Source organism: Rhopalosiphum maidis, chromosome 2 (genome assembly GCF_003676215.2).
Source record: "Rhopalosiphum maidis isolate BTI-1 chromosome 2, ASM367621v3, whole genome shotgun sequence".
Taxonomy (NCBI): domain Eukaryota; kingdom Metazoa; phylum Arthropoda; class Insecta; order Hemiptera; family Aphididae; genus Rhopalosiphum; species Rhopalosiphum maidis.
Genome location: NC_040878.1, coordinates 31,825,299 through 31,846,661, shown reverse-complemented (window position 1 = coordinate 31,846,661; position 21,363 = coordinate 31,825,299). Strand labels below are relative to the sequence as shown.

Genomic DNA, 21,363 nt, shown 5'->3' with positions numbered 1-21,363 from the left:
TTATTATTAAAACTGATTACTTACTAAAAATTGATTTAAATATAATTTACTTTTGAATTGTTTTTAATTGTCGGTTGTTTAAAACATGGGTGTTGTTAAACAATATTATTTAATTTAACTCTTTGTTTCCATTATTTAAACTACATTAAAATCTTAATTTAATATCCATACATTCAACACCTTATTGACTAAGTATAATTAAATCCATTATTTCCATACATGTTTAGAGAGTACCTAATAATCATTGCTTGTATTATATAGGAATATATTATTTCAACAAGGACAGGATGCTGTAAAATAAATAAACATATACTTACTTTTTATATCTACAACAATTGAAAAATATTAGTATAATACCAATAATTCATTATATTAAATTAATATAAACTAAGATATTATAAATGCGGTTTTTCTTACAGTAAAATAGTAGTTTCTATAAGACTTGCTATATATAAATTAGATGAGTACTTTACTTACTACAGTCCATACAATCGAATATTATATATTCGTTAATGGATTTATCGATTCGATGGTGTCATAACCGGCTAGAGCGATTCTTAATCCATTATAATACATTCTATCAACTCTACACATTACATAGCAAAATAGTGATCAGTATTTAAAAATTGGTATGCTGTATAATAACATTATATTATAAAGGATATTGACCCGTCGGGAATATAAAGTTTTAGTAGAACAACATGTTTGACGTTCACACACAAATATTGTAGGTATTTATTAAAATATACATCACGATATAAGCATTCATTAATAACATTGCATTATGGGTATCTATTTAAATTTGTATTCAAGCAAGTACACTGTATATATATTTGTAGTGATGCATCTTATTTTTTTTATCAAAAATGATGGGTAAATTATAGATATAATAATTTAATAAATAATAATACCATCACGAGTTCAAGACTAAATTATAGTAGACTTACTTCTATAGAGAGATGCTGGTAAATTTTGAATGAAACACACAACGCCATTAAATCAGATTAAAAATAAAATTCATTTTAAGGTTTACATAAATACATTTTATTTGGTGTCAAGAACGGGATGGATAAAAAAAATTACATACTTAAGTGTTAACATCATTTTCATTTACCTACTACTTCTGAATGACTATAATTTTGTATCTTCTGACATTTCAAAATGATACCTATAGTGGGGGTATTTGCGAGCGTCAGGTAGAACAAGTGACCTGCCAAACTGAGAATCATTCGAATTCGAATTTAATTTCATGTTCGTTCCGGTTCTGGATACTAGTGAGTACATTTTTCGCAGATGAACAGGTCCGAAGAGTGTACTATAATATTATAACATAATACATTGTTGTCAGGTAATGTTTATTTTAATTTTATTTTTATTATAATTAAGAACTGAAAGTTGATTATGATGTATTTAATTGTTCATACTAGAGAATCCAGATAAAACTATGTTATATATGAATATATATCATAAAAGTCTAAACAAATAAATACACAATTTTACTTTGAAAATTTGTCATTTTTTGATTGCATGTTCCAAACTTTAAATTCTTAAATTTTTTTAATTTAATTCATTAAAAGTAGATTTATAATAATGCGTATAGTATATTTTAGCAAAATTTAATTTATAGTTTTCATTTTTCTTTAAGTATTACTCTTCAAATCTAAATAATATAACTATTTGACAAAGTTATTGATATATTTACTTTCATATAATATGTATGTCTTATAGAAACGTAAGTAAATATTACTCTATGATTAAAAAATTAAATAAAGACTATCTAATTTAAATTATAAATTATTTTAGTGTTGAACATTTTTAATTTATACATACATTTGTTCTAGTTGTTACTTTTTAGCGCATTCAATTTCTGTTACCAATGATTTATAATTAATAATATAATATCTCTATATTAGTATATAATATATTATAAGGTAAAATATATATGTGTATGTATATTTTTATAAAGTTCAATTATAATTCAATTGGATTTTGATATCGATTTAATATTTCAATTTAAAAAAAAAAAAATAAGAAACTGTGAACACATTCATACATTTTATACATATTCATATATACGTGAAGAATAAATTGTACAATTTTAATAATCGAATATTTATATATAAATATATAATGTTATATAATATAAAAATAGTATTAATTATTGAGTTAATTTTTTTAAACATTACCGACTATACCTAATAATTTATAATTATAAACACAAAACACATCTATTAATATAAAATATAATTTTTTTATATTAATAGGCGTTATAATCATGCCATTTTTGGTTTATATAAATATATATTTATAACTTATAAGTAATATGAAATGTTTAAATTATTTTTAATACTTTTTATTTAAGATCTAGTTTCATATTAAAACTATTAAAGCATACTTATATATGTATATATAGGTAAATATTAATCATTATTACAATTGAAATAATATTAATAAATTATTTTTGGTGTATCTAGTGCCCTAGTGGTATAATAAAATTAATTAATTGTGCGCGTCTAAGTGTCTTATTAATATAAAATAGATAAAAGCATACAGATACTTGTACACCTATGTCCTATATTATGTATACCTATATAAGACCAAACATGCTGAATGACGTCGATGCATCCTAAATGTACCCAATAAACAAAATTATACAAGTTTACAGTTTAAAATGCAAATTTTATATTTCGCAAAATTTTTGGAATTCCAAATGAAATATTCTTGTATGTTTTTTGTTGACTTTTTGCCATTTCACCAAATATATACTGTCATCACAAAGTGGTGTATAATTACTAACCGTAAATCTCAAAGAAACTGGTTTTTGGAATATTTGTGAACATTAATATTGGTAAAAAGTAGGCCTATATATATAAAATAATACATATTATAATAGAGGTCAATACACCGACCAAGCACGTATATATGATTTTAAAAGTCTTAGATCACCCTATATAGCTCATACTACAGCAATGAGCTATGAACTTTCGCGTTATTATTTTATAATCTTGTGTAATCGTACAACATAAATAGAAAATTATCTGTTTCCTTATACATTCACGACATCACGTATAATATTATAATACGATATACAGTGGTGTCCTTCAACTTGACACTGACGTGACACAATGTCCGGTGCTTAAATCTATATTTTTTTATCATTTTTCCGGCGTTCAGGAAAGACGTCCGTTCACGCATACATTTTATACCTACGTACCTACGATAAAATACATATCATAAATAATATTACGAGTATGTCCTACGCATGTTTAAATTTTTATAAATATATCACTGTTGCTTGTAACCTACCCATGTACGAAAAAATAAAAACATTAGATATTTGTGTGTTGCTATAATGCGTTCAGCTATTAGGTCGTACGTTATACCTACCTATATTTATATGTAGGTATACAGTAATAAACGTAATAAAAGTGTGGGCAAATATCGGTGTCGAGGACCTCTACAGTCAACGACTGCTGCAAATATCAAACACTCGACACTATGTTATACATAATATTCGTTAAATAGAGAAACAAATTGTAAACCTAATAATATATAATAATAATTGTCCATTTGTAGGATAAGGAATATAGCACATAGCTGTACAGACTAGACATATTTTTATTTATTTCTTTCATTTTTTATCGCATTATCTATTACAGTACAATAACACTTTATGAACGTTGTAGTAATACATATATATGATGCTTACGTCCACCGCAGACGCTATATTTACCTATACTTATATTATATCTTTAACGGATTGTAGCAAGAATGTACCTACGTATAATATATTATATGTTATATTAATCCCACTTTTGGATCGGCTTACAACGCGCACAACGTAATAAATATATACTTACTCAAACTCATCCGTTGATCATTGTACGCGTGGTGTTTATTCGCTATATAGGTACAAACTATAAACGGAAAAGACGGAGACCGTATATTTTATTACATACCTAATGTATTTTAAATTGCATTCATTTACATATGTCTAAACGAATGCATTGCGCACATTCGCATCATGATTGTTTTCGAGATTTGTTCAACTTCACAATTCGATTTACATAAAAAAAAAAATTATCACATCACATACATAGTAGGTACATAATACTCTATACTTTATGTATATCTATTAATTATTATATATAATTTTATAATGCTAGCACATAAACAAATCGAATTTGTCTTGAAAATTAATGATTTTGTTTAAAAACTTGAACATATTAGATTTAGTCACGCAAAAAATTGTATATCAATTGTATGTATTAGACGAATCATTTAAACTATCCAGATAACTCGTTTGTCTAGCAATATAAATATTATACGCGTAAAAAGTATGAAGTGTGTTATAACTAAAAAGATTATTTAAACTTTAAAGCTAATATCAATAAATAATACAAAATAATAATAATAATATAAAGATATGTAATAATTTTTATTAAATAAAGTGTTTAGGTTTTTAGAGATATCTTCATAGATCATGTACACTATATTTCAATTTAATTACTACTTAAATTTATGAATTTATTTAAAATATGCATTACATTTATAACCAGACCGTTATTTTAATACTAAAAACCACATTTTTAGTGCTAGTAATAAATAATATACAATAAATGTCTCTACACCGATATAACAGCACAAGTAAACGGTAATTGAATTTTACGCGTAAAACGACGAATGACCATATTACGATAGTAATAATATTATTAATTTATTTTTGTAAAACTTAAAAGTCGACAAATCGAAAAATAATACATACAATAAGACGTCTTTACAGGTTTTTTTTTCTGTGTTTTGGAAACGATGCACAATGCATATATATGCACAGGTATAATATAATATATAATCACCAACTATGTACATAAGTATTTATAACCTAACCTATTTACCTACCTATATATTATATTATAATATATATACTTATATGCTATAATATGTACAAACGTAGCCGGGAAATAATGCTAAAGTCGTTTTTTATGCCGTCTGCATCATGTACCTATATAGCTCAAAATTATAATTGTTTTTCTGTTAAAAAATACCAGAGACTCGTGGCCATTATAATTCGAGAGAATGCGTGAATACAGTATGATGTTATATATGTCGACGCAAGGTCGACGAAAGCGCGAACATTATACTACTACAATACACATACGTGCATATATATATATATATATTACAAGTCTATCGTTTTGTTCGCTTCTTTTGTCGCATTTCGTTTATTTTTAAATTTCGGGAAAACTTTTACTTTTGCACGCTTTGCGCATACTGAACACCTAGGTAATATGTACTACACATATATAAATTAGGTACCAATGATTAGGTACTCGGCTTATACTACTGTTACGCGACCGTTTTGCCATTGAAGCTCATCGCGTGTCCTTTTTATAGGCGGTGACCCGGTGCACACCGAACCATTTGGTCTTCAGGCTCAGACAACGCGCAACGTCATCCGTGTGTACACATAAGCACGTCGTTATATGGGTGATACGATGACGGTGACCCACGGCCGCGACGTGACGGTAACACTGAAGGTAAGTGATTTTCGATTTAATGCTATTTTTATTTTTTTATTTTTTTTTCCAACCGTCTGCATGTTGCGCGTTTTATACCATTACGGTGTTCACGTTTTTCCGGAACGAACATAAAATATAATCATTTGGATTCTCGTGTACAGTGCACGCATTGAAATCAAGGATACGTTAAAAGCTCAAATAGCCGATAGGTATATTACTGTGTTATAATCTGTGCGAGATGTTAATTTCGTTCAAACGGTTTTATATTATTTACTTTAGGATTCGTTACTCTAATCTGCATATATATATATATATATATATATATATGTAGGTATAACCATTATGCTAAGTACATTTCAGACGTTGATATGCTGTTTCAGTAATATATTATATTGGTTATACTAAATAATATTACATTATGCGATTTATTACGTACAATTGTAAATTCATTTTAATGTAACATTCCATCGTATACTTAATATATTATACTAATGCCTTCAAATATTGATTTTAAACAATTAAATTATTTTTTGAGGAAATGCTCTTTCGGACGATGGTTTTGTTCGTGATCACTGTAGACGTATGTTGGGGATCCGATCCACCAAAATCGTACGGGCCAACTCCGTCAAACGACAACTACCAAAATAATTATGAACCCGAGTTTCAAAGGCCGTTAGCTGTATTCACGGAAAGACCCGTGAATGTGGCTAACTTTGTACTGATTCCAGTTGTGCAAGTGCCGTCCTCAGATCTAAGGATGATTTATCGGCCACAAATCGACAGTGTTTCAAAAACCGAACCAGTTATAATGTGTAAATCATTAACAAAATCATTTGTAAGTATTTAAAACTTGTTTTTAATAATAGTTCTTAGGTTAGGTAATTAGATTATTTCTTAAACCAATCTATAATATATTAATAAATACAGAACAATAACAATAAAAACCATAACTTTAGTATCACTTACAATGTATTATATAATATTTATTTTGTTAGTGTACGAAAAAATTAAAGACTATAAGTTCTACTTATTACAATAACGATGATTGTTAGTGTATTAACATTTGTACTTAATAACTTAATGAATTAACTGGTAGTAAAATACATTATTCAAGTATAGAATCGTTTAGATTTTGATATAAGTGTGTTACACAAGAGTGAAAAGTAGTATTTCTGTTACAGAGAAATATTTTAAAGGCCCGCTAAACTGAAACAAGTTTAAATAAAGAGATAAATATACAAATTAATTCATATATAAGAATAAAATTTAAATAATAGTAAATACTATTTTTTTTTACTTTAAAGTAATTAAAGAAAATAAAACATTTTCTTTTTTTTTTAAAGTATGAAATACATGTTGTTTGCATTTTTTAACGGGATAAGTGCGTACAGTGTTCGTGGTCTGGTATTTCAGTACTATATTAACTATAATAATTTAAAATATTATTTATACTTATATATTGTACTTAAGATACTTAAGCAATCACCAAATTTTCGTCTTGTTATAGTATTAACATATTGTAAAAAAAATATGTATGGTATCAAGAGGCCCATCAACATAAACAAGAAAATCCTTTTCCCTATAGGTCTAAATTTTAGCTCAGAGTATTATTATTTGTTAGATAAATATGTAGGCTATATTATATTATTATATAATTTGGGTTTACCAGAATATTATATAATATAATGGATATGTTGTGCGAATATTGAATTACCGATGATTTTTATTCCGATTAGGTTATTTGAACTGACAACTATTTTATGTGGTCTAAATGTTCAAAATTATATTAAATATTATAAAATAAATATCAGAAAAAAACATTTTATAAAAAGGAAAGTGTATAGAAAATACTATTGTTTAAAAAATACAACCTAATTAAATGTGGGTACATAATATTTAATTTATTCAGTAAGGATAAGTTTTTCAAAAGTTTTAATGAAATTTCGTTCGTTTAAATTTATGAAGCGTAAATAAATAGTGGACAAAAAACGGTATGAACTTCGAACGGCGAAAGATTACGAAATTGTTGAGTACACTTAATAAATGGGTTATAACTTATAAGACACTTTTACCTCACAAGCACATACTAGACCGCAACAAATCACGTCCTTTGTCCATAAAACTTACAATAAAAAGTATTTCACGGAATTATTAGTCTAGCTATTTAAAGAATAACGATTTCTTTAGACGTGATTTAACTAATTATCCTTTGTACTCTTGCATTTTTAGGTACCCGTTCAGAAGTGTAATTATTCAAATAAACATTTAATTTTATGTTATTTCAATATAATGAAGAAATTTGCTATTACTTTCTTGATTTTGATATATGACAATATGATGTCAAAAAAATATCTTCTTATAGATTTATATATAGGTATATGTTATATTACATTATCATTGATTTAGGTTATAAATATTATAATATTATATTATATAATATAATATTTATAACCTAAATCAATGGTAGAATTATTTTAATATAATATAAACAGTAAACAGTTATCGAATTTAGATGAAGTATCAAGTAATAATAGTAATAATATTGATATGAGATAAACATTTGAATAATTAAACTGGAAAATCGCTTTGAGAAAATAATTTATTCGTAAAAACCATTCAATTATGTATTTTTTATTAATTTTATTATTATATAATCTCACTCCTTTAATATATTTTTTTTATTTCTCTTTATGATTTCAATATGAGATGTTTTTATTATTATTATTATTATTAATATTCCTTTTTAGTTGCCAAGTTTTTAATACTCTAAACTATAAAATATGAAAATATAAGATTGTGTAAATTCATAACAACTAAATTATATTAGAAACTAGTATTATTGTTCAAACAAATTATTATTTATTTATTATTTTAAATAGTTACTTCTAAGTATCTACCCTTGACCCTCGCTTCACATATCTTATCATATCATATCATATTATATACTTATAATAATGTCATAGTAATAGTAAAACTAATTAGATTTTGCTAAAAAATGTATTAAAAAAACTAAAAATGTGAAAAATATTTTAATTTGATTAAATTTTAATTTAATAATAAGACAATTTACCTATTCTATGAACATGAGCCATTAATGAAATAGGAACGCACATTTTACTTGCTTGTATATTAGGTAATGTTTATATATGGTAAACAACACAACAATATTGAATAAATGTGTATCTATGTATCATACTTAGAAAAATCATTTAAAATAAATATTAAATTAAACTAAGTTCATGAATTCGTAATTATCTATAAATAAGTTATTTTTTTATATTATACTAAATTTATATAACTAATGTAAGTTAATTTTGTATATATTAACTAACTTTCATTTAGTTCAATTATAATATTAAATATCGTATCAGGTATGTTTGTATGTTCTTTCTAGTTAAATAACTTGTATCAAAAATAAACTAATATAATAAGACATATTTCCTATAAAAATAAAAAATAAAATTGTTGGTTAATATTATTATTCAGTCGGTCTGGCAGTGTCTATCACGATAAAAATACTAGTAAGTAACAACTACAAATAACCCAGAAGAAAAATAATCAGAATTTAAATCAATTTAATATACGTGCTATATTATTATCTATCGCAATCACCATTCGCCGATAAAATCAACAACTAATTGAACTTGATATTTATTTTTTAATTTTTCGTTTTCTAATGATACCATTAACTATGAATTCTGAAGCAAAAAAATTTTTTTTAAAATAAAATTCAAGTTTTGAAGTTCGTCAAAATTATGAATACAGTTCAAAATAAATTTAAATCAAACAAAATATTAATTTACAATTTATTTTCGTTCTATATTTTAAAAACATTGCACGAATGAGCGGAGTCAATTCCAAGGTTTGGTGTGTATTATAATGTTATTAATATTATGACGGTTACAGGAAGCTACCCCCGCAGTGCAAGTGCAATTACAGCAACCATTCTACTTGTATGACGAACGGACGCTCATACCGTTCCCAAAGTCAGTTACTATCTTGCACGGTGGTTACCGCATGTCAATCCCGGTCGGCATGGTTGTAGCGCCAGTCCCAGTGGATCTCCTCCGAGCTGGACCAGTGTTCGTAACCACGCTATACGCCATACCCGCGGGCCCCGTGCCAGCGCCGTCGCCAGTTAGGTGAGATTGGTGTCAACAATATTCAAATTTTATACAGAACGAAATTCATAAATTGAACGATCAAGAGTTTCTTGATAGCCTTTTTGTGATTTACAAAGTATAATTGATAGTATTTGATCATCCCAACTCATGTCAGTCTCATGAGTATAATTAATATGTATATTAAAATGTACATTTAAAAAGGGTTTATTAGCGGAAAATGAGTGTGTAACGATACGTCTTTATATTTTAAGTTATAACATTATAAGTTATAACAGATAATACATTTCTAACGTTTCCAAGAAAAAACAATTTTTTAATTTTCCGACCACTCTTGATCAAACATTTAAGTATCCATAATTACAACACTTTGTTTGCATACCTCACAATATAGGTTCGTCCCGTGGTCGTCTTATCCTCCGAATCCAACGGCACCTCAGCCGTATTCAGCAAAGTATTCAGCGCCACCACCCCAGTATCCGGCTCCGCCAGCTCAGTATCCTGCTGCACAATCTCCGCCCACGCAGTACTCACAACCGGCACCACCATCGCCCACTTATTACCAACACTCGGGAGGCACTGACGGTGGTTACGTCGAAGAGTCCGGCGAACGTGAACCGCCCGGCAAACTGTACACGCAATTTGCGGCCGGATCGTTCCAAAATTCCAAAGAATCACCACTGTTGCACCAACTTAGAGAGGAGTCTGAAAAGAATCGCAAGAAGTACGCGCCGCCTTTGTATTCCAATCAGTACCAAACGGTGGACGCTGCATAAACGGGTCATTGCCGTATTAGACTTGTCTTAGGGCAGTGGACGGGTGCGGGCATTCCACGAGGCAGATGTGCTAATTTTTTTTATTATTATTTTTAATTAACGAAAACTATTTTTCTATCCCATATATTTGTATAGGTTACACTTTTATAACAAAAGACTATTATTATTATAATATTTATATTTTTTATTATTTAAATATTAAAATATAATCATACCTATATATTATATAACTAGACTTAAATATTTATGAAAAAATTATACTTTGCAGTAGTACCTAGAGAAGAAAAAGAAACAATAGTTTTGAATAGCTCACTTTATTAGATATTATTATATTATATTATTTTTAATTAGCTATTTTAGTTTCTACTGGAAAAAAAAAAAAACAATGACACTTTTGAAATGCATTAGGCGTATACTACTCATAAATATATTACATTTAATTTGTACACCAGTCCCTATGGCCTATGCAATACATTTTATATTATTTTTGTAATAATTATTGTACTTACATAAGGATTGTTAAATAATTATATAATTATACAAAATCTAAATTAAATATGTTTATGATTAAGGAACTTATGTTGTATAATGATGAAGCTCGAACAATGTTGAGTCTCAGCAAATAATAATATTATAACAATGTATTTATAATTTATTTATATACAGAATTAAATAATTATATTTTAATTTATTGAAACTATTTTGTTTTAATATAATCAATTTTTATTATAATATACCTACAAAAGGTCATAAATTAAGAATGTGACAAAAAAAAAAAAAAATGCACAATAATCATGATTTACATACCTTAAGTGACTTTTCTTTCATAGTTTTATAATAAAAAGTTGTTAAATATAATTTATTTAACATTGATCATAACTCAGGTTAATAATAAATAAAAAATTAGAAACATTATTTTGTCTAACAGGTTAAATTTGAAACTCTCGAAATACTTCTAAAATACTAATACACATTTATACTATAAATATTACATATTATTCTATTCAATATGTCTGATAATCAATAATATAATTAGTTCAGTTACTTTAAAAAAGGGAAATAACTATAATTAATAATTTTAAATTTTAAACTAACTGAATATTAATTTTAATCGACTTAATAATTTAATTAGTTAAATTATGTTTTATAATAACTTAATTTTTTTAATTTACTTAAAAACAATACATTAAATTAAAAATATTTTTACACTTTACACACATCAATAAATTACTAATATATCTATCTAAAAGTTAAAATTATTTAAACTAATTAAATGTGTTTTCACTGTTTTTATGTTGCATAGATAAGTTAAATGGTTTAAAAATATAAAATTTAGATTTAGCAAATAAATATTCTCCAATTTAATGACTTTATTGACACAAAATAAATGCGTAATTCAGTAACTATAAAAAAAAAATAGTAAACTTTACAATTGATTTTTGACATATACGTATATAATTAACTCAAGGTAATTTTTTATTTATTAAATAACTATTTTTATTAACTATATTATTGTTATTAACTTATAGTTTATACAAGTCAATGTTGCATATTAAGTACTCATAGAACTGTGTGAATAGTTTAGGTTTATGAATCATGTGCATACATAGTTTAAAATTAATTTAAATATTTTGAAAACTGCATTATTATGTATATAAAATAGTAATTTAAATACCTGTTAATAAAGAAAAGTTTAAAGTTTGGGGTTCAACTCAACTATATACAAACAGTTATTTTACTTGTACTTATATAGGTAGAATTATGACTTTTATTATTAATATTGTTTATGGTCTATGGTTCTAGTATGTGTATATCATGTTTTTTTAAAAATTTAATTAACGATATTATTGGCCATTCAATAGTAATACGACTTAGTAATATAGGTATATAGTTTGTGGTAAACTTAGTTAATTAATTTTTCAAATCATTATTATTCATTTTTGTAACTTTTTGGAATAATATTGTTTTATTTGTTAGCAATAACACAACTTATTAATTTTTAAGAAATTGTCTTTATATGTGTATTATAGATATAATAAGATATTACTAGATATATGTTTTAGATATGTTATAGATCTATACGAGTATAAGTTAGCATTAATTAATTTTACTGTTAATATTACTACATTTAACATGCTATAGTTATTGGCTAAAAATTAACTTATATAAGTGGAATTATAATTAATTTGCATGCAATACTTATATATTATACCATTTAGTTCAATTGGTAAAAACTTATTTACCGAAATAGTAAATATATTATATTAATATGAATCTATTAATTTAATACACATTCTATATTAATCGAGTAACTAAAGTTGAATTAAGCTTTTATATAACTACACTGCATCTAAATCTGAAGTCAAAAGTTATATTATCCGTTATAAGTAGATATCCAATATTTATAGGCTATAACATTAGTGATATAATAAAATTGTCAATAAATTATATTATATTATAATATTGTTATTAGTAACAGTGGTCTCCTAATAAATTTTAACGGCAATATAACTGTCGCATCGGTGTAAGAATTGCCTACATTATCGCCTTTTATAATATTCTGGACTTCGTAAACAGAACGCATACTATAAACTACGAAAGTTCAAACCGTCCTTCGAGGGATAACAAATACATTGACTATACTCCGTAGTCGTGATTATTATTTTAAAATGTAGAGTAACCCCACCCCACACTAACCAAACCCGCACAAAGCACGAGTAGCTCATATATTTATGATTATTGTTGTTCATATGTTTTTTTTTTATCCTTTTGAGCTTTTTAAAGTCATAATTTTGAACTGAAACGGTAACTTGCGTTGTATAATATTATTATCGTATAGGCGTGTAGTGAAATGGTCAAACTGAAGCGGCGGCGGCGGACGAATACTTTACAATCGATCCGCGCACGCTCCTCGACACACGACCGTATTACGACTCGCGGGGCAATGCGCGCAGGAACCCACGAGTAACACTCGTTTGCTAGTCACTAAAAACGTATATTATTTCGTATCACTATTATATTATTTTTATCTTCAGGTTAATTCGTTAGTCGGTCGTACTTGGCGTTTTTTATAATATTTTTACGTTATTACCCGATCGCCACCGGATAAGTGTGGAATTATAACAGGTACTTCATTGTACACGAAATAACGATATATTATTATTACTTCGGCGGACAACGCGATACGCTGGAAAAAATCGATAACACTGCGCGACGTAACATGGTGAGCAGCGGTTGCAACGGCAGTGCCGGTGGCAACGGCAACGGTAACAACAACAACAACAACAACCACCACAACAACAACAACAACAACAATAACAATAACAACGTCAACAACGTCAACGACATAAACGCGAACAACAACGACGGCATGCACGATGGTTGCTCGGCCGATTCGCTGGACGTGCACACCTCCGAGGACCAACGGTACAAGCCGCTGTTGGAGGCCATCAAAGCCGGCGATTACGACGAGTTCGAGTTCGCCGTGGACAAGTGCGGCGGCGAGGCGCTCAGCTTCCGAGACGAATGGGGCTACACGCCGGCCCACTGGGCCGCGCTCTACGGCAACGCCGAGGTGCTCAGGTACCTGGTGGCCAGGGGCGTGACCGTGGACATGTCGTGCTACGGGATCCAGGGCTCCAAGCCGGTGCACTGGGCATGCCGCAAAGGTCACACCGCCGCGGTCCAAGTGCTGTTGCAGGTATATAACATGATCGTTTATACGCGCGTACGATTGTACAGACGTGGGTGACCATGTCGCTGCGCACACCCACTTTTCGGACCGTCAACCGTGGTATGGCTGTGGGCGAGTTAACGGAAAAAATCCACTCGAATCATTCGCTAGCCATAAGCCGACGTTGCGATAAGTCACGATAGATACCCGTGAATAACATTGTACTGTTAAGAGGATGCCGGCGTAGTATTAGTTATCTCTCTCTAACCCACGCGCAACATAGAAAATTTTACGTTCACAAAAATGACTATAACCATATCAATTTCTCAAATTAGAGTGAAATGACCTATTATAAAATTTAAAGTTAAGAACATTATCTAGGGCATATCATAGGCATTTTATTATATTTTTATTTTAAAGCGAGTTATGTGTTTTTTAAGACGTATAAAAAATTTACAATTTTAAAATACTCATAACTCGTTTTAAAATAAAAATATAATAAAACGCCTATGAAATGCTCTAGATGATGTTCTTAACTTTAAATTTTATAATAGGTCATTTCACTCTAATTTGAGAAATTTATATGGTTATAGTCATTTTTGTGAAAGTAAAATTTGCTATGTTGCGTGTGGGTTAGAGAGAGACAACAAATACAACGCTAGCATCCTCTTAACGTTAAACGATATTCTACATTATAGTATATAATATCCGACTTTAATGTTATACTATAGGTATCTATGTATAGTTTAAAGTAAATCCGAGGAAATTATTAACTTACTAGGTTAGAAAAACGTGTTTTAATTACCACCCTCGAGTAGCTGGGTTATACATAGTGCTTGAGTTACTTTCGGCGTTCGTATAAATTCACTAGTAATCTGCCATAAAATTCTAATACATATAAAATACATTATTCATTAGTAATGAATCATTACTATAGCTTGTTTTTATTAATTTTAACGGATTATATGAATAAATCAAACGTTAAATAAGAAATAAAAATGAGCAATTACAAATGATAATATTCGATTACAATAAACATTTTGTTTACCAATTAAAAATTGAATAAATATTTGTTATTATATGATAAGTGATGACACTCCATGGCTTCACTATGCTTCGATAGGATATTGACTAATATAGTCAATAGTTAGTCAGTAGTATAGCGATAGTTCGGAAGTAGTAATATTATATAATACATACAACATACTGCAAAATAAGTGTGAAGTTAACTGTAAAGAAATATTTATAAAATGTGATAGATCACCAACTATAGGTAATATTAAAAGTTAGATCACGTGCTATTCGAACGCCCAGCTTTCACATGGTATGAAAAATAAGAAATGACTAACCATGTTTTATGAATATATTCTTCTATAAAATTCATCTTTATTATCAAAGGGGTTTTGAAATTATACGCGCAATTATATGTGATATCATTGATATATCTTCTATAATGCTATAAATCAAGAAATATTATCCGTAGCTTAATTTTAGTTATAATTTTAACTGCAGTATTAGATAGTATGTACATACATGATTTTAACATACCTTATTATTTTTAAAGATAAATGGAAATAGTTAACTTTACTATAGAATAATAAACATTGAAAACATTAACTGATTAAGTTAAAAATTTTAATTAGATTAGCTTTTTAATTTGTTAACTATTTTTGAGTATAACAGCATAATATTAAAAAGTTAACTATTTATCCATTTTCAAAATCCCAGGCTATGGAGTATGTTTTTTTCGATTTAATACTGCACAAAATGAAATCGGTTGAATTGGTTTATATTTTTCTTTTACTCTGCAATTTTATAAACATCAATGTGATAATATATACAATTTTTATGTCATATTGCGTATGTAAACATACAGTCCATACGGATTGGTTTAAAGTAATTATATCATAAAAAGTGTTATAAATTATAATATTACCGTCATGAACGAATTTTTACATTAAGATGAAAATTTTAAGAATTTACGTATTCATATTTAATATTAATACCTAAATATTACTGTTTAGAATATATACATATATTATATTGTTTAGCAAACAACTATTTACAATACAATTCGAAAATAATAATATAGGTACCAATATAATTATAAACAAAACTTAGAAAATATTGTTTAAGTGAAATTGTTTTTTTTTTTTTTTTTAATTGCGTTTAAGAACGTGTGAAATTATCATTAAAGACGCTCGTAGGTACGTGTGTTTTTTAAAGTAAATTGTGAACTCTTGTATACATTTATAAACTTCATAATAGCTCATAAAAGTAAATTTCTAATAGGTACCTACTTAATTATTTTTTACATCTTTGTTATACTTTTAATAATACATAATATACATTATACAGAGTAAGTATCATTAAATAGTTAATATTTATTTATCAACGATAATATCACGATGTGTATTGAATACATCTACTTATATAATTCCAGTCGATTTTTCAGGCGTTAACTTTCGATTGTTATTAATAATTGTACCTAAAAGATTAATATTATGGTAACAAATATATCAAAGTAGTGAGTTGCCTTCACAAAATAAACGAACTTATTGACTTGACTCGATTTCGCAAACCTGCGATTTTCGTTAACATTAAATTTTTGGATTTTTCTTCTATAGTTAAAATATTAGTTTTGTGATCGTTATATATAGCAACCTAACTGTTTATAACCTAAAAAGTAGTGAAATTCTATAATTTATAATTAATAAACTACGTATTATTACCGTAAATAATAGAATATTTCTCTTGCAGTTAGCTTTGCCCAGCTAAGAATTCGAAAATATTATTATTACATAATACGAGTATGTAAACATTTATTAACTATTATTCTTGATTGCTGAATGTTAGGTATTATGATGTTTATAAGACTGATGGAGATATTTTGATAGCCTAACTATCAATGACAATAATCTTCTATAATTTATTATGACAATATAAATTAAGTTGTATACTTGTACGTAACCCGCGCGATATTTATAATTATAGTTAATAGTTGTAGTACAATAATTTCACGTTTGTTGTTTTGTGAATAATTTATTATTCGATGATATAAAAACCATGACCCATAAAATACAATTTGCATGTAGGTATATAAAAATAAAACGTAACATTCATAATTATCTTGAATGTAAATCGTTGAAATTTTGAGAACCTTGAAATGCTACTAAGATGACAGATTAACATTAAGACCAAACCCATACTATAGCACATAATAATAATATAATATACTACACTATTATATTATTTAAAACAATATTTTTACATATGTAATTTATCATAATACTAATTAAAAGTTTTAAAAATCACGACTCACGATTCAATTATTTTAAATGATTAACGAAATACGAAATATTATATATAATGTTTAGATGTTATATAAATTGTGAGTGAAAAAAAAATTAAGATAAATAAATCTATTTAAACGTAACTCTTGTATGTTTTGAAGGCCGGAGTAAATCCAAACGTATCAGACTTCAAAGGCCTCACGCCCTTAATGACCGCCAGCATGTTTGGTAAAACTTCTACGGCGAGTTTCCTATTAGGTATGGGTGCTCTACACCACCTGACCGACATAAATGGCGACACGGCATTACACTGGGCCTCGTACAAAGGTCACTCAGAACTGATAAGGTTGTTGTTGTACTCTGGAGCTGATCTGACGAAAGCTGACAATTTCGGGTCAACGCCGTTGCACTTGGCCGCCCTTTCCGGAAGTGCCAAATGCGTTGAAATACTTTGTCAGAACGTACGTAAAAAAAACAAATAAAAAAAACATCATCGATCGAAAGTCGCCGATTTATGGACATTCCTATGTTGGCCGTTACAGAGTCAAATATCGTTACAACCCAGGGATAAAAACGGCAAAACTCCGTTAGGCCTAGCCGTGAACCACAGGTATGAGGACATCGCAGGACTGCTGAACAAAGAGATCAAGAAAAGAAAGAAGTGGATGGTACCTCTCCACAAAGCGTTGTAAGACTATTATTATACATTGCAGATTCAAAGTTTTTTTTTTTTCAATACGTATCGTAAATATCTGAATATTATTGTTACAGAAATGCAATTTTTGGAAGTTCGGCGTATTCAAAAGGTCCTTTGCTGCTATTTTTGTGTTCTTTCTTGATTTGGTGGTATCCTCTTTACATATATAGAGTGAGGCAGTGATTTTAATTACCTGTAAAATGTTGATGTATATCCCGATTTTTAATAGTCTTATGTGACTGTACTATAGATCGTACCTGTCACGTGGAACTTAACAAGAGGTTGTCACTACACGTATATAGCCTGGAATATTTTCATGTGGATATGTTGGTTTACTACGAAACAATCAGATCCTGGATTCTTACCAATCGATTCAGGGAGTTACATTCAAACCATTAGACAAGTAATTATATTAATTATTGAATAAAAACATTATCAATATTATGTGTGAAATTCATAAATAGAAATATTGTTTTATGTATCTTAAAATGTAAATCCTTAGTTATTATTAATGCATTATATAAATTAAACCGGTATCCGAATTTGGTAACAATACATGACGTGACAAATCTACGTGAAATCTTAACATAGTTATGTAAATAATAAAGGTGTGTTTAATATCATATTAATTTCAAAGATAAAAAACAAGATAGTATTAATACTACGGTGGCTTAATAAGAATATTAAAATACACTTAATTTATACCAAAATTAAAATTATATGATACATTTAATTATGGTTAATTATTATGTATACATATCACCTATAATTATTATCATTCATTTAAAAATATATTATATTATCTGAAGTCGTGTTACTTTGTTGATTTTTGAAAACTTGTCTTGAATTTATTTAGTTGCCGTTTTATCCGTGTGACATGGGTACCAAAAGAGATATTTTGTCAAGACTTTGTCACACGTGTCGCTGCGTAAGACCCTTGCGTGCTAAACACTGCCGACTGTGCAACAGATGTGTCCAACATTTTGACCACCACTGTCAATTCGTTATGAATTGCATTGGCCTTAGTAACAGGTAAAGTTCGACCAAAGTATTCATTTTTTTATAATTTAAGATTAATTAGTTTAAGGTTTCATACAGTCCTACGTAAAAAATAAGTAGAAAATGAAACGTATATAAGATCCAAAATTCTTGTTAATTTATTCTATATAGCCATGATTGATCTCTATATAGTTAGGGTGGAATATCAACCCAATATTTTATTTCTTATGGAAATATAATTCTGAAATAATCATTGATGTATAAAGAACATTTTTTTTTAATATTGAAAAGATAATCCCACTGTTCTGGTTTCGTATACTTATATTTTTGAGTCTTTTGTAGCAATAAATAAACATATAATATGCCGTTGTATGGTAGTTTGGTATATACTATAAGTGTATTAAAATACTACCCTGCAACCTAGATTAACGTGCAACGTGAATATGCTTATTTGGATTTGTTCATAGGTCATGGTTCTTCTGGTTCGTCATCAGTCTAGCCATGAATTGTTCGTACATAATTTACTTGGTGTGCTGCACGATCAACGTGGAAGGGTTTAACGTATTTTACGTCCTGGCACTATTGCAAGCATTCGCGTTTGGTGTTTTGAGTTGGGCCTTGACTGCGACGATCGTAAGTATATACCTACTCGTATAATACCCATATTATATTATACTCATATAAAATAATATCTATAGAGTGTCTATGTATGTGATTTTACTCCTATGTACACACACCTGCTAATAATGTATAGTATTAAATATCTCGATCAGAATTTTATTTAAGTCTTAAGTTTTAAAATTTACGTCATATTTTCTAATACTTTAAAGAAATTTATAATCTAACTTTTAAGGTATTTATACTAAATTAGCTTTATGCATTTTCTATTTGTATTATTCGTTACATATTTTTATAAACTGTATATATTTTAATAAAACTTCAAAAAAAAAAGCTTAAAACCCTTATTTTGAAGTGAAAGTTGACCAAAAAATATTATAAAATTATAATATAGATTTTTAGCTTTTTAATAAAGTAACGATTTTCCAAACCATGTTTCAAAAAAAAAAAATATGTAGGTAGTATACATTCTATTGACATGACACACTTTTCATCATTTTTTAATATTTATATATAATAATATATTTATATGTATTTTTTATGCTTACCTGTATCAGCATTTACGGATAAAGTTTCTCCGACGTTTTAATTAATACATATTTTTGTGTTTATTTTTGTTCTACACAGTGTATCAACGCATTGATGAATTTAACCAGAAACGAGATGATCAACCATAAAAAGTACACGTACTTGAAAAACAGCAGAGGCAAATACTACAACCCATTCTCTAGAGGCGTTGTAATTAACGTTTTGGAATTTTTCGGGTGTACACAAAACAGAACAAACTACGAGGGCGATAGATATAATTGTTACGATTGAGGGGGGAGGGACAAATATACAAAGGAAATATGTAGGTAACTTAAAATATCTACTTAAACTGCCGTCACTTTTAAGGTGATTACCAATTTCCGGGTAATTACGGATAAACGAATCAAAGTACGTCTCTATAATAATTAATAAGACCCGATCATTTTTAACAATATTATTCTGCCTCTTAAATTTCTGCACGTTCATTATCATACGAAATAATAATTTTAATAAACCGTCTTTAATCGTAATATTTTAATAATATTATATTTAAGCTATATTACACATGTGAGTACAAGCAGATTTTACTTCAGTGTATTCGGAAAAAGATAAGTTATATATTGTTATTCAAATGTTTATTTTGCTACGTCAGAACACTTGAAGTGAATATTTTACACACACATTTTGCATATAGATAATAATACTATTTAGCGTATTATGCGTCTAAATCGCGCAATATCATCATATAAACATAATATGTGAAGTTAAATAAAAAATCTTGAATGCCGACGACAGGACGATGATGATGAGTTTGGGCTAGGATACCTGTTTTACTTTTTCAAACCAAAAATAGGAGACAGCCTGTTTGGTCATTCAAACACTGTAATAGACTCTTCGCTTATACTTTCTACTTGGTAACAGCTGTTGTGCACAATAAAATATATAACCATTTGCATACAATAAAACGTGCGTTCGTCGTATGTATAGATTCGCGTATTTTTTTCCCAGCGTTCAGGTACAATAGGAAAAGAAAGAAAGAGAAAAACATTTTTGCAAAACAAAACTCACTTCTCGTACGATTTGTATTTATATTTTTTTATCTATAAATATTAAATATATTATATATATATATATATTTA

The 21,363-nt window shown here is 27.8% G+C and overlaps 2 protein-coding genes across 2 annotated transcripts; both read left to right on the top strand.

Moving 5' to 3' along the window:
- Positions 1 to 1,228: 1,228 nt before the first annotated feature.
- Positions 1,229 to 11,103, top strand: LOC113554984 (leucine-rich repeat extensin-like protein 2). The gene is made up of 5 exons (XM_026959223.1): positions 1,229 to 1,348; positions 5,395 to 5,537; positions 6,055 to 6,354; positions 9,426 to 9,661; positions 10,035 to 11,103. Exons 2-5 carry the CDS (start codon positions 5,484 to 5,486, stop codon positions 10,414 to 10,416), a joined length of 972 nt encoding a protein of 323 aa, XP_026815024.1. The 5' UTR covers positions 1,229 to 1,348; positions 5,395 to 5,483; the 3' UTR covers positions 10,417 to 11,103.
- Positions 11,104 to 13,360: 2,257 nt separating this feature from the next.
- Positions 13,361 to 21,315, top strand: LOC113554982 (probable protein S-acyltransferase 23). Its single transcript, XM_026959219.1, has 8 exons — positions 13,361 to 14,116; positions 17,544 to 17,843; positions 17,925 to 18,070; positions 18,154 to 18,250; positions 18,330 to 18,482; positions 18,936 to 19,111; positions 19,546 to 19,711; positions 20,324 to 21,315. Exons 1-8 carry the CDS (start codon positions 13,637 to 13,639, stop codon positions 20,513 to 20,515), a joined length of 1,710 nt encoding a protein of 569 aa, XP_026815020.1. The 5' UTR covers positions 13,361 to 13,636; the 3' UTR covers positions 20,516 to 21,315.
- Positions 21,316 to 21,363: the final 48 nt, after the last annotated feature.